General features: G+C 43.9%; 1 protein-coding gene across 1 annotated transcript in view; it reads left to right on the forward strand.

The window, feature by feature from the left end:
- The first annotated feature begins 1,578 nt into the window (after positions 1-1,578).
- LOC126336065 (uncharacterized) overlaps positions 1,579-24,866 on the forward strand; it is a 59,400-nt gene continuing 36,112 nt past the window's right edge. The window contains exons 1-2 of the mRNA XM_049999545.1: positions 1,579-1,616; positions 1,675-1,846. Of these exons, the coding sequence (XP_049855502.1) occupies positions 1,579-1,616; positions 1,675-1,846 (210 nt within the window). The remainder of the gene's footprint in view (positions 1,617-1,674; positions 1,847-24,866) is intronic.

The following is a 24,866-nucleotide window of genomic DNA, read 5'->3' on the forward strand; positions in this document are numbered from 1 at the left end:
TCCTTTACTGCTTGCTCAATATACAGATTGAATAACATCGGGAATAGGCTACAACCCTGTCTCACTCCCTTCCCAACCGCTGCTTCCCTTTATTGCCCCTCGACTCTTATAACTACCATCTGGTTTCTGTACAAATTGTAAATAGCCTTTCGCTCCCTGTATATTACCCCTGCCACCTTTAGAATTTGAAAGAGAGTATTCCAGTCAACATTGTCAAAAGCTTTCTCTAAGTCTACAAATGCTAGAAACGTAGGTTTGCCTTTCCTTAATCTTTCTTCTAAGATAAGTCGTAAGGTCAGTATTGCCTCACGTGTTCCAACATTTCTGCGGAACACAAACTGATCTTCCCCAAGGTCGGCTTCTACCACTTTTTCCATTCGTCTGTAAAGAATTCGCGTTGTATTTTCCAGCTGTGATTTATTAAACTACCAGATGGTAGAGTTTTGTCAGGACTGGCTCTCCCAAGGCAGTCAGTAGTTCTAATGGAATGTTATCTGCTCCCGGGGCCTTGTTTCGACTCAGGTCTTTCAGTGCTCTGTCAAACTCTTCACGCAGTATCGTACCTCCCATTTGATCTTCATCTACATCCTCTTTCATTTCCATAATATTGTCCTCAAGTACATCGCCCTTGTATAGACATTCTATATACTCCTTCCACGTTTGGGCTTTCCCTTCTTTGCTTATAACTGGGTTTCCATCTGAGCTCTTGATATTCATACAAGTGGTTCTCTTTTCTCCAAAGGTCTCTCTAATTTTCCTGTAGGCAGTATCTATCTTACCCCTAGTGAGATAAGCCTCTAGATCCTTGCATTTGTCCTCTAGCCATCCCTGCTTAGCCATTTTGCACTTCTTGTCGATCTCATTTTTGAGACGCCTGTATTCCTTTTTGCCTACTTCATTTACTGCATTTTTATATTTTCTCCTTTCATCGATTAAGTTCAATATTTCTTCTGTTACCCAAGGAGTTCTACTAGCCCTCGTCTTTTTACCTACTTGATCCTCTGTTGCCTTCACTACTTCATCCCTCAGAGCTACCCATTCTTCTTCTACTGTACTTCTTTCCCCCATTCCTGTCAATTGTTCCCTTATGCTCTCCCTGAAACTCTGTACAACCTCTGGTTCTTTCAGTTTATCCACGTCCCATCTCTTTAAATTCCCACCTTTTGTACCTAGCCAACCACAATTTGCGCGCGCGACACAGTTCCGCTCCCGCGGGGAACCACTACATCTTTTACGTACAGGATAACTAAGAGCCCTAAGTGAGGATCAGCAGTTTACATAACAGCAAACAAATACATTAAATAAAACAGAACATTTGCACATACTGACATTTCTACAAAAAATATTCACGCAGAAATTACAATCATCTATAGTAAGATTTGTTACCCCCAAATAGGACAAAGAATTTAAAAGACAGATATACTACATTGCATAGAACCAAACCATGAAATCAAAGTTTGTACAAACAAAGGAGTGTACAATTTTGTGATATCTATTCAATCAAACACATTTACAGAAGCTTAACGGTGTAATATTAAATGAAACAAAAGCAAAATAAACCAGTAGAGCACTAGAGTTATGGTGTTACACACGCACGGCTCAGGTACCTTCAAGCGGTAAGTACGGAGATACTTAGATGCCTGCTGAAGAGTGACGATGCGTTGTGCCCGACAGGTACACGCGCACGTTCTCGAAAGACGACCTGTGCGCGGTGGTGGCCAAGGCGGGCCCGCTGCCGGCGCACCTGCAGCTGGTGCGGCCGTTCTGCGCCTCCACGTGGGCCGCCGCCTCCGCCACGCTGCTCGCCGGGGGACTCGTCTGGCGGCTCCTCAGCAAGCAGCCGCAGGTGCGTCCGCTCTCGATGGCGCGCTGCATCAGCTGGCCGGATCGTCTTACTGCTGAACAGTGCCAATCAAGGCGCTGTAGGCTGGGCTGGTTTAGAGCTGAGTAGCACTGGTGGACAGCTGTGTCACTTTGAGACGTAGCGCCTTTGCATCGCTCCTGTCACTTGTTAGGACGATATCGTTTTAGGCCTGAGTCATCGACAGATGTCACCAGCTGACATGGACCTGAGGTACAGAGCTGCACGTAGTTGTACTAGTAGGTGGCAGAGGTCAGCAGTTGGCGGACAGTGCTGGCAGTCGTAGTCAAAACAATGTTGTAAAGCTATGTCTGATTAATATTTAATGTATTTTCATAATTATAGTTGTTTTATATGTGTAGTAATTAGCAGTGTGAGTGTTGTATGAGTGAAGGAGAACAGAAGTAAAAGAAAATTGTTTTGTTTATTCACGAAGTACCAGTTAAACTATTCAGGGGATTTACTATAATTAAATATGAAGTCAGTTTATGGTACTAATAAATCGTGAGTAGAACACAAATTAATCTGGAATTTCAGAAGGAGTAATTTTATATCTGATACGTTTCTAAATTTATTTATTTAGCAATTGCCATAGAAAGAAATGTTTTACTATGATTGGTCATTGAAGTAAATCGCGGGTTAGCGCGGGATAATACTGCAACCTGATTTGCTGTTGTGATATCAGCCAATCAGAAAAATGCAGGCTCGCGCCAGTCTATGCTGGGAACAAAGCCTTTGGTGTGATTTAGAGGGGTCGGGGCTGAGGGTTCGAACTAGTAACATCTCATTGAAAGCAGCTCCGACGAAAGTACCGTAAAATCGCAAAAAAAATGCTAACTACCAGTTCGCAAAGTAGTACAAAGTGTATTTAAGTGAACGGTATAGTGGAAGTCGTGTGGAATATCGGACGGAATATCAAAATTATTGCTTTTGACTGTTACTTAAAACCGCGTGGCGTGTTGTGCGATCTAAGACTGGGACAGGTACTACGTGTAGAGCAGAGTGCACAACATTTGAGCGAGCATTTTCATAACTAAACGATCCAGTGAACTCTATTAACTTCGGTAACGGGTGTAAATACCATAAACTGGCTACGTGTGTGATTTTGGTGTGCGAGTGAACTTTACATTGTGTTGCCACTTAGTACGGATTTGGCAGTATTAACTGTGGTCTTTATAATAAAACTGCACCTGAAAATTTACATTGCCATGTTAAAGCCCGTCAGATGTGAAAATTACCGAACTATCAGTTTAATAAGTCACAGCTGCAAAATACTAACACGAATTCTTTACAGACGAATGGAAAAACTAGTAGAAGCTGACCTCTGGGAAGATCAGTTTGGCTTCCGTAGAAATGTTGGAACACGTGAGGCAATACTGACCCTACGACTTATCTTAGAAGAAAGATTAAGGAAAGGCAAACCTAAATTTCTAGAATTTGTAGACTTAGACAAAGCTTTTGACAATGTTGACTGGAATACTCTCCTTCAAATTCTTGAGGTGGCATGGGTAAAATACAGGGAGCGAAAGGCTATTTACAATTTGTACAGAAACCAGATGGCAGTTATAAGAGTCGAGAGGCATGAAAGGGAAGCAGTGGTTGGGAAGGGAGTGAGACAGGGTTGTTGTCTCTCCCCGATGTTATTCAATCTGTATATTGAGCAAGCAGTAAAGGAAACAAAAGAAAAATTTGGAGTAGGTATTAAAATCCATGGATAAGAAATAAAAACTTTGAGGTTCGCCGATGACATTGTAATTCTGTCAGAGACAGCAAAGGACTTGGAAGAGCAGTTGAACGGAATGGTTAGTGTCTTGAAAGGAGGATATAAAATGAACATCAACAAGAGCAAAACGAGGATAATGGAATGTAGTCGAATTAAGTCGGGTGATGTTGAGGGTATTAGATTAGGAAATGAGACACTTAAAGTAGTAAAGGAGTTTTGCTATTTGTGGATCAAAATAACTGATGATGGTCGAAGTAGAGAGGATATAAAATGTAGACTGGCAATGGCAAGGAAAGCGTTTCTGAAAAAGAGAAATTTGTTAACATCGAGTATAGATTTAAGTGTCAGGAAGTCATTTCTGAAAGTATTTGTATGGAGTGTAGCCATGTATGGAAGTGAAACATGGACGATAAATAGTTTGGACAAGAAGAGAATAGAAGCTTTCGAAATGTGGTGCTACAGAAGAATGCTGAAGATTAAATGGGTAGATCACATAACTAATGAGGAAGTACTGAATAGGATTGGGGAGAAGAGAAGTTTGTGCCACAACTTGACCAGAAGAAGGGATCGGTTGGTAGGACATGTTCTGAGGCATCAAGGGATCACCAATTTAGTGTTGGAGGGCACCGTGGAGGGTAAAAATCGTAGAGGGAGACCAAGAGATGAATACAGTAAGCAGATTCAGAAGGACGTAGGTTGCAGTAGGTAGTGGGAGATGAAGAAGCTTGCACAGGATAGAGTAGCATGGAGAGCTGCATCAAACCAGTCTCAGGACCGAAAACCACAACAACAACAAGTTAAAACTTATATTTCATTAGTGAGCCACATCCCATTTACCGGACAATTCTATGTATGTTGTGACCTGCAGTAGACAGTAGTGGTCTAGTATTTTCTACTACAGCTCTTAGCTAGACAAATGAACATTGCTGGACACTGGCGGGGCACGCCGCAACTTACAAGGAAATACAGCCTGAAGCGCTACTTCGATAATTTTAACATTTAGACCCTCTAGGTAAAACTGAATGGAACATAGTTTTCGTGCAATACGCGTTTTGCCTTTATTCTTTCCAAGATATCAGCAGTGGCAGGACTGCTGGATTTTAATCATAACATCAAAACAAGTCTTCAGCTCCTAATGCTGTGAAATCTGAAAAAACAAAGTTTCAAATGGTGATTACTTAAAGAACAGCGCCAAAAGTGAAACAAAAAAAAAACACATGTAGAACAACAACCACGAGGCCAGTCACTGAACATGCCTTGCAAAATACACTACTGGCCATTAAAATTGCTACACCAAGAAGAAATACAGATGATAAACAGGTATTCATTGGACAAATATATTATACTACAACTGACATGTGACTACATTTTCACGCAATTTGGGTGCATAGATCCTGAGAAATCAGTACCCAGAACAACCACCTCTGGCCGTAATAACGGCCTTGATACGCCTGGACATTGAGTCAAACAGAGCTTGGATTGCGTGTACAGGTACAGCTGCCCATGTAGCTTCAACACGATACCACAGTTCATCAAGCTATTGACTGGCGTATTGTGAGGAGCCAGTTGCTCGGCCACCATTGACAAGACGTTTTCAATTGGTGAGAGATCTGGAGAATGTTCTGGCCAGGGCAGCAGTCGAACATTTTCTGTATCCAGAAAAGCCCGTACAGGACCTGTAACGTGCGGTCGTGCATTTACCTGCTGAAACGTAGGTTTTCGCAGGGATCGAATGAAGGGTAGAGAAACGTGTCGTAACACATCTGAAATGTAACGTCCACTGTTCAAAGTGCCGTCAATGCGTGAAAGAGGTGACTGAGACGTGTAACCAATGGCGCCCCATATCATCACGCCGGATGATACGCCAGTATGGCGATGATGAATACACAATTCCAATGTGCGTTCACCACGATGTCGCCAAACACGGATGCGACCATCATGATGCTGTAAACAGCAACTGGATTCATCTGAAAAAATGACGTTTTGCCATTCGTGCACCCAGGTTCGTCTTTGAGTACACCATCGCAGGCGCTCCTGTCTGTGATGCAGCGTCAAGGGTAACCGCAGCCATGGTCTCCGAGCTGATAGTCCATGCTGCTGCAAACGTCATCGAGCTGTTCGTGCAGATGGTTGTTGTCTGGCAAACGTCCCCATCTTTTGACTCAGGGATCGAGACGTGGCTGCATGATGCGTTACAGCTATGCGGATAAGATTCCTGTCATCTCGACTGCTAGTGATACGAGGCCCTTGTAATCCAACACGGCGTTCCGTATTACCCATCAGAACCCTCCGATTCCATATTCTGCTAACAGTCATTGGATCTCGACCAGCGCGAGCAGCAATGAGGCGGCACGATAAACCGCAATCGTGATAGGCTACAATCCGACCTTTATCAAAGTCGGAAACGTGATGGTACGCATTTCTACTCCTTACACGAGGCATCACAACAACTTTTCACCAGACGACGCCGGTCAGCTGCTGTTTCTGCATGAGAAATCGGTAGGAAACTTTCCTCATGTCAGCACGTTATAGGTGTCGCCACCGGCGCCAATCTTGTGTGAATGCTCTGAAAAGCTAATCATTTGCATATCACAGCATCTACTTCCCGACGGTTTAATTTCTTGCCTGTAGCCCGTCAGCTTCGTGTTGTAGCGATTTTAATGGCCAGTAGTGTATAATGGCGGATCGGTTTTGGTACTAAGAATGTGTTACATTCAGTTGTAATTAGACGGTCCAAAAGTAAAAACTACCAACATACCGTAATATTATACGCAGTTAAGAACGACACCTCTACGAAAGTTGACGATGTAAGTTGATGAATGAGATCAGTTGGTGTTTTGCGACTTTTTAATCAATTCTTATTCTCTGGGGTCTGTCAGTGTTCCGTTTTACTGTAGTGATGTGCTGGTACAGTTTTCCTTTTTCGAATAAGTTCACCACTAATTCTTTAAGAATATTCTACATATTCATTTCTGTACTCCTCAATCTTTCCATTCAGGTTGAAATTTCTGGAATTCTTCCAAATCATCTCATTTATTAATTTGTTCTTCTTGTCTAACGTACGACTGTTCCCAAAAAGAATCGGCTGCTTGGAGTGGACTAGAGTTCGTAGTCCACCTTCAGCTGCCATATGTACTACCAAAAAGTCGGTGCAAATGGCTCTGAGCACTATGGGACTTAACATCTGAGGTCATCAGTCCCCTAGACTTAGAACTACTTAAACCTAACTAACCTAAGGACATCACAAGCATCCATGCCCGAGGCAGGATTCTAACCTGTGACCGTAGCGGTCGCGCGGTACCAGACTGAAGCGTCTAGAACCGCTCATATGCTCTACCCTCCATAAGTTCGGAAACACAAGCTGACTATCGACAATGAAAGGAAACTTATTATAAAATTGCATTTTATTGTTTTCTAAATGATTTTAGTTGAAACAATACATAGGAAAACGCCACTATTAAGTTTTAGATTCCTCCAAGTAGCCACCCTTTGCTGCAATCATGTCTTCCTCAACCTGGTCATTCGGTGGGTCAATTTTTCTAGTGTTTCATTTGGTATTAGCCGCCATTCTTGCTGTGTAACCTCCCACAGATGTGTCCTACTCCTGATCCTCCTCTTTTAAAATCTTCTCGTGCACCTCATCCCACAGTCGCTCGATTGGGTTAGAATCAAGAGACTGGGGAGGCCACTACAAGTTTTTCAAAATTTTCTGTACCTACAGGGACTTCACATAGTTCTTACACATTGTGTATTTCGAGTCGTCTCGCTGCAAGACAAACCTTTTCCCAATCAGACGCAATACATGCCTTAGCATGTGGCTGGAGAATGGCACGATAATTCTTCTGGTTGATTTCTCCATCTACTTTCACCAAACCTCCGACATTTTATCCTCCAATCATCACAGAATCCCATCCATGTTTCACAGTTGGAATTATGCAGTGGGAATTCAGACGTTCATGGGGTAAATGGTGAACGAAATGGCGGCGTTTATTTCCAAATATTTAGAACTTGGATTCTTCAGGAATAAGGCTATTTCCCAGTCCTCTGCTGTCGAAAGGTGGTGTGTTGTAGCCCACTGAAGCATTTTCTTCCTGTTAACAATGCGTAACAATGGTTTTCTTGCTGCTACATAACCACGGAGGTTGTTTACCACTAGTCGCCGCCTCACTGTTGACTCATTGACTGGTGCATCCCTAGTAGTATTTAGTTCAGCAGTCAATTCATGGACAGTTTTGAATCTGTTACGTTTACTGGTTGCTGCCAAATTCTCCCCCTGGAATTTTGGTTCAAATGGCTCTGAGCACTATGCGACTTAACATCTGTGGTCATCAGTCGCCTATAACTTAGAACTAAGTAAACCTAACTAACCTAAGGACATCACACACATCCATGCCCGTGGCAGGATTCGAACCTGCGACCGTAGCAGTTTTGCGGTTCCGGACTGAGCGCCTAGAACCGCTAGACCACCGCGGCCGGCCCTGGAATTTTCCTGGAGGCTCTTGAACTAGCACTATTACCATAGAGGCCTGCATGTTGATGCCGGTGTATTGTGTTGACAGCTCCGCTGATAAAATATTCAAATTCTTTGAGATTTATCTGGCACTATTACCTATTGCCTTCTTGGTGCAAAGTGATATTCTTCACCTGTGCATCGCAAGGACTCTGGCATTCTGGGGTGATATTCAGTTACTTTTGCTGCGTGCACTACCTTCTTTCGAAGAGTGCCCGCCTCCATACAAACGAAACTACAAGTGAACAGAACTGATAAACAACGTACCTGTAGCCGGTAGTGCCATCTACTAGCGCCAGCTATTGTGTTTAGCAGAATTACTTGGACAGGTAAAGTCAGTATATTTAAGACTGAACAACATCAATACGGATGTATATGTAGAATAATTATCTGGACATTACTTAAGTGTCATTATTAACCGTTATTTGAGCATACTATTGTGTATTCTAAGCAATAACGCACATAGATAACTGCCATCTTGCTCCTTTGAAATACGCATCGTGGTGTGCATTTTCAACTTGACGCGGCGTAATGAATAATCCATTAAATTTCGGGCATGCAGCCGCGCAAATAAAATTTCCTATACTGATATTTCGTCCCTGTATCGTCCGGCCATCCTCAGAGTGAGTCACAAGGCTGACGACAAGGTGCCAAGCGCGGCCTTATATGCTCCACCGCGGCGGCACAGATGCTGGTCGGCGGCAGAGAAATTCATTAAATTTACTATGGAAATAGAAAACGACGACTGCCTCCCCTTTTTGGATGTTGTGGTTCACCGTAAAAGTGATGGCACATTAGGACATGCCGTATATCTGAAACCAACGCACACAAACCTATATCTTCATGCCAGTAGCTGCCATCACCCTTCACAGACCATGGGTGTTCTTAAGACCTTTGTGCATCGGGCGCACTGTATATCGGATAAGGACAATTTGCAAAGAGAACTAACACACCTCAAGAGCACTTTTAAATCGAATGGATATTCTCCGCAACAAATTCGTAGAGCATTCGATGCAAAACCTAAAAAGCAGGTATGTGATGGGGAAGAAGATAGTAAGTTCTTCAGATCTAGTGCGTTTTTGCCTTATGTGGGTGCTCTTTCTTCAAAGATAGGCCGTACTCTTGAGAAACATTGTGTAAAGGTGATCTTCCGCCCCCCCCCCCCCCCCCACGAAGATTACGGCTTTACTCGGCTCTGTGAAGGACGATTTACTGCTTCCTAAGGCGGGTGTGTGCCAGATTCCTTGTGGAAATTGTGAGCAGTCATACATAGGTCAAACAACACGCACCGTTTATTAGAGGTGTGTCGAGCATCGAAGATACACACGCTTATTACAGACAGACAAGTCAGCTGTGGCCGAACATTGTATTGATACGGGTCATTCCATGAATTACAGTGAAGTGAAGATTGTAACATCCACCTCTTCCTTTTGGGAAACTGTATTCAAGGAAGCTATAGAAATTCGATTAGACAACAATTTAATAAACGGGGATAATGGTTTTAATTTGGACAAAGCATGGAATACGGCTCTTGGAGTAATTAAATTGCACAGAAGTCGTCCTCGTTTCACCGCCGCCGGTCAAACTTCGATAAGCAAATCGAATGTCTGTACGCCTTCGCCACAGACGGCGCATGTGTAAGCGTATGTCTCTGCCGCCGACCAGCATCTGTGCCGCCACGGTGGAGCATATAAGGCAGCGCTTGGCATCTTGTCGTCAGTCTTGTGACTCACTCTGAGGATGGCCAGATGCTACGCGGCCGAAATATCGGTGGAGGAAATTTTATTTGCGCGGCTGCATGCCCGAAATTTAATGGATTACGCATCGTGGGGTTTCCAAACTTATGGAGGATACTGCAGTATATAGGGAACTGTAAGAAGTTTATAAAATTTTAGCATTTTATCTTTTCATTCCCCTTCAGCATTCTTTTGATGGTGCCACATTTTCTTTTAATTTATCAATCTTTTCTTCACTATCAACACCGCCGGAATGTGATGTTTCACAGCTGAAGAAATTTGAAAATGTTGTCCATTAGTTTCGTTTTCTAATATGTATTCGCATTTTAAATGTTGTAAGCCTTGGAATGCCATAGACTTGGTTTCATTTGTCGATACACTTAGATTGTGATGTTTTGCTATTTTATGTACACTGTGTGGCAAAATGTAAGAACCCAGAAGAGGAGGAGGAAACGAAATGAAACTTTACGGGTTGAGAGAGTGTTTGATGATACTTCAGCGAATACGAAATCGAGTGAAATTTATAACGAACTTGGCAAAATGAGCTCACCAATGAATTGGACGTTGCATTCCCTCTTGTCTGCACTGATTCGGTTGAGAATGGTGTCATAGTGCCTTATATATTACTACCTACACCCGCTGACGGGCGTTGATATATATCAACGGGGACAAGTGAAAATGTGTGCCCCGACCGGAACTCGAACCCATGATCTCCTGCTCACGTGGCAGGCGCTCTATCCATCTGAGCCACCGAGGGCACAGAGGACAGTGCGACTGCAGAGGCTATCTCGCGAGACCCACATTCTTACCTTATATGTCCACACACTACACTCATCACTCGTGGAAGACATTCTTACCAAGTCGCGTGAGAGTTCGGGTAATATGTGTGCATCCACAGAGAAGAAGGTCATGGCCGGTATTGCGAGAACTATATAGGTATATGGTATATGGATATCAATATGAGTATATATTCTTCTGAGGAAAGCTGGCGCTCGACAATTGTAACTGGACGGAGTTGAGGTACGAATTGTTCCTACACTTCTATCGGGGACAAATCTGTGCACCTCGCTGGCCATGGGAGAACCTCAGAATCACACGAACAGTCCACAGGCACATGTACCGTGTGTGGATGACCACTGACGTATTGAAAAATATTACCAAGATGCTCTCGCACGAGGATTAACACACGGGGTAGCAGGATGTCCGTGACGTATCACTGTGTCATCAGAGTTCCTGCAACTACTACCCGCCGTGGCCTGAAGTCATGCCCGATGGCCACCCATAGTTTGACATCAGCAGCTGCGCTCCTCCAAAATACACTACTGGCCATTAAAATTGATACACCACGAAGATGACGTGCTACAGACTCGAAATTTAACCGACAGGAACAAGATGCTGTGATATTCATACGATTAGCTTTTCAGAGGATTCACACAAAGTTGGCCCCGGTCACGACACCTACAACTTGCTGACATGAGGAAAGTTTCCAACTTATTTCTCATTCACAATCAGCAGTTGATCGGCGTTGCCTGGTGAAAGGTTGTTGTGATGCCTCGTGGAAGGAGGAGAAACGCGACCATCACGTTTCCGACTTTGATAAAGGTCGGATTGTAGCCCATCGCGATTGCGGTTCATCGTATCGCGACATTGCTGCTCGCGTTGTTCGAGATCCAATGACTGGTGGCAGAATATGGAATCTCTGGGTTCAGGAGGGAAATACAAAACGCATGGCTGTAACGGATCGTGCAGCCACGTCTCGATCCCTGAGTCAACAGATGGGGACGTTTGCAAGACAACAACCATCTGCACGAACAGTTCGACGACGTTTGCAGCAACATGGACTATCAACTCGGAGACCATGGCTGCGGTTACCCTTGACGCTGCATCACAGACAGGAGCGCCTGCAATGGTGTACTCAACGACGAACCTGGGTGCACGAATAGTAAAAGGTCATTTATTCGGATGAATCCCGGTTCTGTTTACAGCATCATGATGGTAGCATCCGTGTTTGGCGACATCGCGGTGAACGCACATTGGAAGCGTGTATTCGTCATCGTCATACAGGCGTCTCATCCGGCGTGATGGTATGTGGTGCCATTGGTACACGTCTCGGTCACCTCTTGTTTGCATTGACGGCACTTTGAACAGTGGACGTTACAGTTCAGATGTGTTTCGACCCGTGGCTCTACCCTTCATTCGATCCCTGCGATACCCTACATTTCAGCAGGATAATGCACGACCTCATGTTGCAGGTTCTGAACCGGCCTTTCTGGTTACAGAAAGTGTTCGACTCGTGCCCTGGCCAGCACATTCTCCAGATCTCTCACCAACTGAAAACGTCTGGTCTATGGTGGCCGAGCAACTGGCTCGACACAATACGCCAGTCACTACTCTTGATGAATTGTGGTATCGTGTTGAAGCTGCACGGGCGGCTGTACCTGTACACGCCATCCAAGCTCTATTTGACTCAATGCCCAGGCGCATCAAGGCCGTTATTACGGCCAGAGGTGGTTGTTCTGGGTACTGATTTCTCAGGATCTATGTACCCAAATTGCGTGAAAATATAATCACATTTCAGTTCTAGCATAACATATTTGTCCAATGAATACCCGTTTGTCATCTGCATTTCCTCTTGGTGTAGTAATTTTAATGGCCAGTAGTGTATTTGGGCCGCCTGCCAGGTAGCCGTCATAGTCGCCGACGATCGTCATCCGGTGTCGTAGAGAATTTGATTTGTCGCCCAGAGCAGTGCGACACTATTCATCAGCTCTCCTTCCTTCCAGGTCGCAGTACCGCTCCAAAAGTACCTGTTTAACTTTTGGTGTAAACAAGAGCCTACGCATGGGGTGGTAATGCCCTGCTCCGGGTGCAGCTGATTTCTTACTACTGGTGCGGGATCATCCAGAATTTTTCAAGTGGTTTTAGCGGGGAGGAAGTGGTAATGTGATCCTGTACTGAAATTACCTTACGCATTTTCCAAAAATAATTTATTATATAGAAACACAAACTTCAATATTAAAACCCAAAAACCTTGTTTTATCTTCCACAGGATGAATGCACATACACTGTATTTCATGTTACAATTCCTGATGACATCATGCTGCAAGATATAACAGCTTAACCGTCCGATGTGGATCCGTATGAATCCAAGCTGTAACCACAATAGTTTCCTGTAAATCTCAAAGAAATTGAAGATTTTCGTCTGCGGAACTGTCAAGACTGGCATCGTGATACGCGCTTCTATAATGACCGTCCGCGCTCAGAAAAACGTAGCGTTGAAGCGCAGGATAATCGAGGGTGTCAAAACTCTAATGAGTGTCGAAGACCTTAGATAACGTCTTTAAAACGACCGATCCATTTGATATACAAGTTAACATAACTGTACTCACGAAATGTTGACGTAATCCAATTACAATATTTTCTCCTGATCAAGGTAACACGAACTTGCGATTAGAACATAAATTATTAAACTTTGCAAACGGCGTTATGCTGAAATTCATTGCAGTGAGCAGATTAAAAAAAAACACAACAGTAATTTCATTACGTCACTTAGTGAAGAACTTCTACAATTGAGTACTCAAATACGAAATGACATCAATCAAAGGGCACAGCGTTTTCAAACTCTACCAATAGGGGCCGATATACAGTATTATAATTCACACAGTTCAGTCAGACAGTTAAAAAAAAATCATGACAGCTTGGACCTAAATAGCAAATTTCTGTAATTAACAGTGCTCAAAGTACACTGAACTTGAGTAGTGAAGTAACAATTATAACTGACTAATTTACAGCAGGGAGACAAATTAAGACACCAAATTACTTAAGTTATAGGTCTGAAACATAAATTTGTTACCACAAGCAACCCACATACATAAAACGTAAGGGAAGGCACTTAAACGCTAAAGAAGGACCGAATCAGTGGTATCTGTTACACACAAAAGCTATTGACTTAAAGCTTAACAAAAGACGTTCAATTTGAAGTCACGACACTGTGAAAAGCCGCGCGGAGTGGCCGAGCGGTTTGAGGCGCCATGTCACGGATTGTGCGGCCCCTCCCGCCGGAGGTTCGAGTTCTCCCTCGGGCGTGGGTGTGTGTGTTGTCCATAGTATAAGTTAGTTTTTAGTAGTGTGTAAGTCTAGGGACTGACGACCTCAGCAGATTCGCCCCTTAGGAATTTAGACACATCTGAACATTTTTTGAACATTGTACAAAACTTGACAGGAGAGTAAACACGTTACTCTGATTTCAGATGGAAAAAGAGCGAGGGAACAGTATAATAGGTTCAATAATTCTCACCGGTACCTGGAGAACGCGGAAGTGCATAGCACCTAGCTTAGCTCTACTACAAATAACATCGTGGCCACAGGCTACCAAAGTGAAGAAGGATTGATAAGACTCCCATAATAGTTCGCCACATGCTCACTGTTGTGTTTGGCAGAAGAGCCAACACCGTGTTAGTAGTGGAGGCCGAAATGCACGCGTTTTAGCTCACGCAGGTTGGCGCCAGGAGGGAAGGACTATACTGGCGTGAGGTCTGGAACATGACAATGATTTAGAATTCAGAAAGCGGAGGTAATTAGTTTGATACTTAACTTTAATCCATTAATGATTAACGTCGCTCTTGAGGTACATGATTCACAATATTATCTGTTCAGAATAGTAACTGAATATGGCGCCTTTGCTAGGTCGTAGCAAATGACGTAGCTGAAGGCTATGCCAAACTGTCGTCTCTGCAAATGAGAGCGTATGTATACAGTGAACCATCGCTAGCAAAGTCGGCTGTCCAATTGGGCGAGTGCTAGGGAGTCTCTCTAGACTAGACCTGCCATGTGGCGGCGCTCGGTCTGCAATTCACTGATAGTGGCGACACGCGGGTCCGACGTATACTAACGGACCGCGGCCCATTTAAAGGCTACCACCTAGCAAGTGTGGTGTCTAGAGGTGACACCACAGTCACCAACTTATGGCGGGTTCCACAAGACTGTGCCAGAGAATCTCAGAATACCACCCAGCTCCTTGACACGTTCTTCAGGATGCTGACAGAGCCCTTAGAGACACAAGTGTCTCTTACAACCGCAAAGCGGCCTGCGCTGTTACTCAGATGACAGCGATATTGAACACACCACAGTGAACTGCCCCTGTAACCTCGTGGGTAGCTGCCGCACAACCCAGGCGCTGCAATGCGAGTCTGTCCAGCGGAGACACGTACTCACCTGAATAGCCTCCTGTTCTCTGCACAAGAAACCATCTGACGGGAAGTTCCAAGAGAACAATACAACCAACCAATGTGCTGGTAGAACGCGCAGCAAAACCCTTGCGAAAACGGCTCGCTACACGCTAACCGCGGACCGCTCCATATTGTTTACTTGTACTCGGCTGGCAGGCGCAGATGTGAAAAGCTTACGACGTGCTTGATGCACAATACGGCAATCAGCAGGGACTTTGCCACGCCGTCACGTTCTCGTGCAGTGCGACATCGAGGCACTATCATATCCGAATGCCCTACAGATCTGGAAACTGTACGATTAGAATAGCGGATTCAATGGAGACCCACACTGAGGCCTCCCTAAAACTCTCTCACGTGCGGCTAACGCTGTCTTACGTAGGTGCGCGGTATCTCCTTGTTCTTCAAACCAATCGCTCAGCATTTGACCCTGTTCACGCCCCTCATATGTCCTATCAGGCCTCGTAACAACACTAAACACGAAAACACTAACGCACACTAGTGTTCATCCTACGTGTTACAGAGGATTGCAACCGAATCATTTACACACCCGGCACTTGCGTGTATGTATACGAAGTCACGTTTACCTCTGATCGTATTTTCTGAGAGCTTCACTTCTTTTGTCTGACAGTGTCGTTCTGTAAGTTACCTTTGTTAGCTGCAACTATAAAATGTTCAGACATGCGAAAAGCCGGCCGGGATGGCCGAGAGGTTCTAGGCGCTATAGTCTGGAACCGCGCGACCGCTACGGTCGCAGGTTCGAATCCTGCCTCGGGCATGGATGTGTGTGATGTCCTTAGGTTAGTTAGGTTTAAGTAGTTCTAAGTTCTAGGGGACTGATGATCTCAGAAGTTAAGTCCCATAGTGCTCAGAGCGATTTGAACCATTTTTGAGCATGCGACAAAAAGTATCTTTTACGTCTTCCTTGGGTAAGGAGCATGGAATTACCAAACTGGAGGCTACTATATACAGGTACAGAATGGATCTTGTGTTTCACCTTCTGCAAGACTGTTTAAATGTATTAACTCTAAGAAATAGTATCTACAATGTGCTTCATGGTACTCGGCGGCAATCACAGCCATGTGGTGTTAGCTAACTAATAACTCACTGAACAGCTGTTGTGTGGTGTTGAAAAGCGTTCTGCTGTTTGTCTACTGGAGTAATAACAATATCCGAAAATTGACTGGTGTACAAGTAAATTTACCAGACTGTCAAGACAGAGAAAACTTTATAAGCTTTGTTCTGTTTATATACACTTTTAATTATCTCCCTGTCAATTATGTGGAGATTCTTAACACTGACTCCAACAAAGACTATATTCACCGGTGTCCGAAATTAAAGCACCGAACGGAAATTTTGCAAGGTTGCCTTTATTTTGTCACAAACCAGTACAAACAGGCAATAGTAAACTAGAAAGAGTGTAAAAAATACAGAACGTAAGCAACTGGAACATGCATAACGGTAGACAAAAATGTCATAGATTTTCCTAAATTTAACGGGTTTCCACACACTTTCCAACAACTGGTTAATGCACTCAGTATGGAATGTGACCACCTCTGGCAGCAACATAGGCCTGACAACGCCGAGGCATGCTGTGAATGATGTCATCAATCTCATGTTGAGGCAATAACGCCCATTCTTCTTGCGGAGCTGCTCGTAGTCTTGGAGAGTTGTTGGTGGATGTTGATAGAATGCATGCCATCTCCCTAGTGCATCCCAGACGTGCTATATGGGATTCAAATCGGGAGAGCGAGCAGGCCACGCCAGGCCTGCAATATCTTCCGTTTCCCAAAAAACATCAACCACCTGTTCTCTACGACGTCGAGCATTATCGTCCATCAATGCGAAGTCTGGGCCCACAGCATCTAGTAACAACCGCGATACAGTTCCCCACAATTAAATGAACAAAGTAAGAGCATATGGACTATCAGACCAATTGTGTGATTGGATTGAAGAGTTCCTAGATAACAGAACGCAGCATGTCATTCTGAATGGAGAGAAGTCTTCCGAAGTAAGAGTGACTTCAGGTGTGCCGCAAGGGAGTCTCGTAGGACCGTTGCTATTCAAAATATACATAAATGACCTTGTGGATAACATCGGAAGTTCACTGAGGCTTTTTGCGGATGATGATGCGTTATATAGAGAGGTTGTGACAATGAAAGATTGTACTGAAATGCAGGAGGATCTGCAAAGAAATTAACGCATGGTGCAGGGAATGGCAATTGAATCTCAATGTAGACATGTGTAATGTGCTGCGGATACATAGAAAGAAAGATCCTGTATCATTGAGCTACAATGTAGAAGGTCAGCAACTGGAAGCAGTTAATTCCGTAAATTATCTGGGAGTAGGCATTAGGAGTGATTTAAAATGGAATGATCATATAAAGTTGATCGTCGGTAAAGCAGATGCCAGACTGAGATTCATTGGAAGAATCCTAAGGTAATGCAAACCGAATACAAAGGAAGTAGATTACAGTACACTTGTTTACCGCTGCTTGAATATTGCTCACCAGTGTGGGATCCGTACCAGATAGGGTTGATAGAAGAGATAGAGAAGATTCAACGGAGAACAGCGCGCTCCGTTACAGGATCATTAATAATGGTGAAAGCGTTACGGAGATGATAAACTACAGTGGAAGACTTTGCAAGAGAGACGCTCAGTATCTCGGTACGGGCTTTTGTTGAAGTCTCGAGAACACACCTTCACCGAAGAGTCAAACAGTATGTTGCTCCCTCCTACGTACATCTCGCGAAGAGAGCATGAGGATAAAATCAGAGAGATTAGAGCCCACACAGAAGCATACCGACAATCTTTCTTTCCACGAACAATGAGAGACTGAAATAGAAGGGAGAACCGATAGAGGTATTCAGAGTACCCTCCGCCACACACCGTCAGGTGGCTTGCGAAGTATGGATGTAGATGTAGATGTAGATGAGGTCCCAACATCTCCTCACGGTACCTGACAGCAGTTAAGCCTTGCCGATTCACCCGGGCAATTCCATGAAGAGGGGCTCCAATGGTAAACACAGTCCCTGCAGACACTATTAGGGACCCTCCTCGATATCGGTCTCTTTCCACAATGTCTGGGTCGCGAAATCGTGTTCCACGTTCCTTCCAGATGCGAAACTATCGAGAATCACTCTCCAGACTAAATCGGCACTCGTCTTTGGGAAAAATTGTTCAATCTTCCATGTCACATATTGATGATTCCACTCTAGACGTTCACTTCTGTAAAGACGCGTCACAGGTAGATATACAACAGGTGTCCGACAAGAAAGGCCACTCTGCCGAAGCATTTTCTGCACACCATTTCCGTCGATGCACCACCTCCAATGGATGCTGTGAGCTCACATGTCAGCTACTGTGCAGTGCTAAGGCGGTACTGTCGTGACCTTACAGCCAAATAACAGTCCTCTCTTCGGCCATGCCGTGCTCTTCGGAATGCAGTTTCGGTCTCTATAAACTGTCGCCACATTCAAGAAACAACCGAACGATTCACATCAAGGCATCAGGCTAAACCACTTTGCGACTCAGAAAATACAACCTCATTTCATAGGTGCCCTGACGTCATCGTTGGCATGATTGTCCGTTGACCGGAACGCCATCTTCCGTGGAGAACACTATCGTACGGACAACTGATTGACAGTTTGTATGATTATATCGTGAATTAGACACAGGACAGGGAAATAGTGGTTTGCTGCTTTAATTTTGGACACCAGCGTGTTTTATGGAAGTGTTATATTAAAGCAGGACGAATATATTTTCTCAGTCTAGGACACAGCTCTCCACTACACCATCAAACATAGATATTGCTGAATTAGGCCTAGTTCCCACAAACAATGTTATTCCACAAGTCAGGAAAAGAAGCAATGTGCCGAACAGACTCAAACCACTCCCTACTACGGAAATTACTCCCCTAAGCACAGTTAAATTGGTATGTGCACGTAAAATAAAACTTTTAATCAAGGACATCGAAGTCAAGAAACGGAATTGGAGAGTATGACGAAAACATCTGCCATAATAGAAGAATATAGACTGCAACTGGAGAGAGAACAATCTATTGCAGATGCACAAGCGGGATTTACATATCGCTTTAAACACTGTGTGTGGCGAAATCGGACTAGAACTGGGGAATATAAAATATAACAGTAACAGCAACGGAGAGCTTCTGTAAAGTTTGGAAGGTAGAAGACGAAGTACTGCCCGAAGTAAAGCTGTGAGGAAGGGGCGTAAGTCGTGCTTGGGTAGCTCAGATTGTAGAGCACCTCCCCGCGAAAGGCAAGGGTCCCGAGTTCGAGTCTCGGTCTGGCACACGGTTTTAATCTATCAAAAAGTTTCATATCAGCGCAACTCCGCTGCAGAGTGAAAATCTCATTCTGGATACCTTTTTTGTACCCGTGAAATTACTGGATGGAGAAACAATTAGAGCATCCCCATGTAGATTTAAATTACAAGTTAAAAACTAAGCTGGATAATATTAAAAGGAAACTTAAAAAACAAAGAAATTAATGAAGATTTTGTACGAGAATACATGCTTGACTTATTCGTTAGCCTAACAAAATCCTGAGAATTTTCATATTTATAATGCTCTATGAATATGTATTTCAGATGGGGAAAAAGGATAGTTCGGTGACGTTGAAAAGTAGCCGAATGTATGAAGGAAATTAGTGCGACCAGTTCTAGATTTTTTGTGCACTGTCTGGCGTAGACATGGCAGCAGACATGGAAAGAATTGAGTGACATCTTGTTTGGGTCGTAACTAGTCGGTACAGCCCATACAGAAGAGTGACAGAGATGCTCCTGTAACTCGATAGGGAGCTCACACAGAAAGTCAGCGGGAAAACTCGCTGAATAAATTTAAAGAACTGGTATTTGTGGAACACTGTGCCACAGTTCTGGTGTTACCATCGTTTATATTTATGCTAAATCGGTCCACCTAAATACCTTGTAACAACTGTTGCATATGCTTGAAAAATAATGGAACCAAGTTTAGCATGCAGAGTTGTATAGTTTAATCCAAAGAGTTTTCCAGTTATTAAAGTTGGCGATAGTGGAGAAAGTAAGGCATGCACGTAATATTCAGATGGATGACGTCTCTAGATCGAATGGAATCAGATCTGTACTGTAGTGCACATATTGTGTACGTTATTCTCATGGTATTAATTTGCTGCAAAAACTCTATTCCCGCCGTCTAGATCCTATGACGTATCGTACAGTCCCCTAATGACACAACCAACGGACATAGTTACAATAATAAAATTATGAACAATTATTATAGTCACTAACAATCATACATGCAATTTTCTTTGATAATACTATAGTAATATGGATAATGTCAGTTTCGGTTACGCCTCATGTAGCCTATTACTACTTAATATGAATGATACACTCTAAGATGAAATTTTAAGGAATCTGATTACCAGATGATAAGGGGAAAAATAGGAAATAAGAAGATAACTGCGTGTTTTGCAGCCTTGTCCAACATACGAAGCGCCAGGCTTGTTATGCTGCCCGCAAGCCTTGTACGTTACGTTGGCTATCATAATTTAGGCGTCTCTTCACTGCATTAAAATATTTATTCCGTAAGATGCCACACAGTCACAGTTAGGTAAGCCAGTTATCCAGGGAACATTCATTTCATTATAAATCTAGCGAAGGGCCTCAAATGTTTCTGATGCAGGTTACTGATTTCAGTCAACGATGACCACCTCCAGATCTAAAAATAAGCACACAGAAGTACACTGAAGCGAGAAAGAAACTGGTATAGGTATGCGTATTCAAATACGGAGATATGTAAACAGGCAGAATATGGTGCTACGGTCGGTAGTTGCTAGATCGGTTACTGCTGCTAAAGTGGGAAGTTATCAAGATTTAAGTGACATTTAACGTGGTGTTACAGTCGGTGCACGAGCGATGAGACACAGTGTCTCCGAATAGCGATAAAGTGAGAATTTTTCCGTATGACCATTTCACGAGTGTGCCGTGAATATCAGGAATCCGGTAAAACATCAAATGTCCGACATCGCTGCGGCCGGAGAAATATCCTGCAAGAACGGGACCAACGATGACTGAAGAGAATCGTTCAACGTTACAGAAGAGCAATCCTTCCGCGAATTGCTGCAGATTTCAATGCTGGCCCATCAACAAGTGTCAGTGTGCGAACCATTCAACGAAACATCATCGACATGGGCTTTCGGGGCCGAGTTTCCACTCATGTAGCCTTGATGAGTGCACGACACAAAGCTTCACGCCTCGCCTGGGCCAGTCAACACCGAAATTGGACAATCGATGACTGGAAACATGTTGCCCGATCGGACGAGTCTCGTTTCAAATTTTATGGAGCGGATGGACGTGTACGTATATGGAGATAACCTCATGCGCAGTTGGATTGGTATGTTACCCCTGGTACTCCTAGATACGACTCTGACATCCTGTCTGATCACCTGTATCCATTCATGTCCATTGTGCATTCCGACGGACTTGGGCAATTACAGCAGGACAATACGACACCCCGTACGTCCAGAATTGGTACAGAGTGGCTCGAGGAACACTCTTCCGAGTTTAAACACTTCCGATGGCTCCAAAGTCCCCACACATGAAAATTATTGAACATTTCTGGGATGCGTTGCAACGTGCTGTTCAGAAGAGATCTCCAACCTTCCGTACTCTTTCAGATTTATAGACACAAATACAGAATCATGAGTCATTTTAATCAAATATATAGCGTTTCCATGCCTTGGTACAAGCAATATTCTACAAATATCGTATTAGTACATTAATAAGTGGTACAGTCGTAATAAGTAGCCGTACGAGCGTCGTCACAACGTTACAAATTTTAAGTACCATGATCATCATTGCTACAAACAAGTCGACACTTTCAGGAAACGAGCTATACTACCATGCAGCGACGAGTCACATACTTGCACTGGTGTAAGTCAGTTCACATGACGCCTATAAAAATGTTGTTTTTACTTAGGTGTACAAAATCTGTCTTGCGGAGATTGCTGTGAATATTCCATTTTAAATCACTCCTAATGCGTACTCCCTGATAATTTATGGAATTAACAGCTACCAGTTGCTGACCTGCCATTTTGTAGATAAATGATAAGGGATACATCTTTCTATGTATTCGCAGCACATTACACTTGTCTACATTGAGATTGAATTGCCATTCCCTGCACCACGCGTCAAGTCGCTGCAGATCCTCCTGCATTTCAGTACAATTTTCCATCGTTACAACCTCTCGATACACCATAGCATTATCTGCAAAAAGCCTCAGTGAACTTACGATGTCATCCACAAGGTCATTTATGTATATTCTGAATAGCAACGGTCCTCCCCTGCGGCACACCTGAAATCACTCTTATTTCGGAAGACTTCTCTCCATTGAGAATGACATGCTGCGTTCTGTTATCTAGGAACTCTTCAATCCAATCACACAATTGATCTGATAGTCCATATGCTCTTACTTTGTTCATTAAACGACTGTGGGGAATCGAACGCCTTGCGGAAGGAACACGGCATCTACCGGTGAACCCGTGTCTATGGCTCTCTGAGTCTCGTGGACGAATAGCGCAAACTGGGATTCACACGACCGTCTTTTTCGAAACCCATGCTGATTCCTACAGAGTAGATTTCTAATTTCCAGAAAAGTCATTATAGTCTATCATAATACGTGTTCTAAAATTCTACAACTGATTGACGTTAGAGATATAGGCCTATAGTTGTGCACATCGGTTCGACGTCCCTTCTTGAAAACGGGGATGACCTTTGCCAGTTTCCAGTCTTTAGGAAGGCTACGCTCTTCTAGGGACCTACGGTACAGCGCAGCAAGAAGGGGGGCAAGTTCCTTCGCGTACTCTGTGTAAAATCACTGTAAAGCCAGTAAATTAATAGGAACATCGTTATTATGCACCAAATTCAAGGTTCGGATTGAGTTTACACTTATTGATGTGATATATTTGAGGCAAAATCAATACAGTGAGACGCCAACGCCTGAAATGGTTGAACTTTGTTCGAAAATGTATTAATTTATAGGGAAAAGTGGCTGTTGTACGAACCTTTATTTTAGGACAGACATTGTTTAGGATTTGGGAATAAACTGCGGAATTATTTTGCACCTGGTGTACTCAGAGAAAGAAACATAAATTTTGATCTACTTTACAATGTTAAAATAACACTTTGGGTTTTGATTTTGTAGCTTGCATTAGTAATATTCTGTAGAAATATTGAGAATGTTTTTCTTCTTTTAGTGTTCAACGCTGAGATTGGTTTGCAGCAGGACGCCATTCCTCTCTTCTTTCATTTCCACGTACGTGTTACATCCAGCCCTTGGTTGCGCCTGCCGATTTCTTCCCTGAATAACTCCTTATGCTATTGTTCCAATGATGTTGTTGTGCCTTAGGAAGTGCCCTACAAGTTTGTCTCTCCTTGTTTAGATGTGACTCCACAGAGATCTGGTTTCCTGTACCCTTCTAAGCACTTCATCAAAATTCAAATGGCTCTGAGCGCTATGGGACTGAACATGTGTGGTCATCAGTCCCCTAGAACTTAGAACTACTTAAACCTAATTAACCTAAAGACATCACACACATCCATGCCCGAGGCAGGATTCGAACCTGCGACAGTAGCGGTCGCGCGGTTCCAGACTGAAGCGCCTAGAACCGCTCAGCCACCGAGGCCGGCAGCACCTCATCATTTGTTGCTCTGTATCTCCAGTTGATCTTCATCATTCTTCTATAGCACCACATCTGCAGGGCCTCTAGCCGTCTTCTCTCTTCTCTTCCCATTGTCCAAGTTTCAGCCATCATCGGGTCAGTCCCATAACACTCTGTCTGTGTTGTACTGCGCATCGTATACGGAGGATTCCAATCAAATCTTATTAAGATTTATAAATCGTCGTGATTCCACGAACGTTTTGCTAAAACTGAACTTTTTCCACAGCTTTTAATTATGCCATTATTAACCAAGCAGAAATGTCGTCAGGAGAGAGCTGGAGGGAAGGTCCTAGTGACTCTCGAGAACGCCAAAAACATAATTGACAGCAACACATTTATTGAACAGTAATACACGACTGTCATCCAAAGCACCGCACCTCAGTCAGGCCAGTGGGAGAGTTTATATGAATGATATAAATGCACGGTGTGTTCTTTCGGACATGTCGAAGAGAACAGACACCATGCATTAATATAATTCGATTGGCCTAGCCGGGCAATGGATCCACCTTCTTCCAGTGCGAATGTACAAATACGTCTGACCTCCTCAGGGAACCTCAGAGACCGAAATGAGGGAAATGGACAGGGCGCTAGATGGGAGTGCGGTTCGGCTGTGCGCCGCGACGAGATAGTCCGTGCAGTTGCGATAGCCCTGTGTCCCGGATGGCGCAGTGGTTACCGCACCTGCCTAGTAAGCAGGAGATCCCAGGTTCGAATCCCCATCTGGTACACATTTTCACTCACCGCCGTTGATTCCGCTTAATATCCCGATGCAGTTGACAGCAATGATTAACTCCCTTTCCTTTCCTTTCTTCCCCTCACCACCTTCAATTTACATACACAGTGAAAGAGTGCCTCATCAGCAGAGGAAAGGCAGCACGCGCTTCACTCGCAGCAATACTGTCAGCGCAGCGAAGCGTCCGGTAGCGACTGTGTCATCACAGGATGGTCGTCGACTCTTGGTATGTGGAAGCCTCTAGCTCTGCATAACGATCTCCAAGGTGCTGTCGTGGACGTCTACCTGAAGTACTCGCTGGTCTGTCAGCCGCCGTTAAGAAACAGCAACCGGCAGCATCGGTATCTGCCACAGGAATGG

The sequence above is a fragment of the Schistocerca gregaria genome, chromosome 2 (genome assembly GCF_023897955.1).
Source record: "Schistocerca gregaria isolate iqSchGreg1 chromosome 2, iqSchGreg1.2, whole genome shotgun sequence".
In the NCBI taxonomy this organism is placed as follows: Eukaryota; Metazoa; Arthropoda; class Insecta; order Orthoptera; family Acrididae; genus Schistocerca; species Schistocerca gregaria.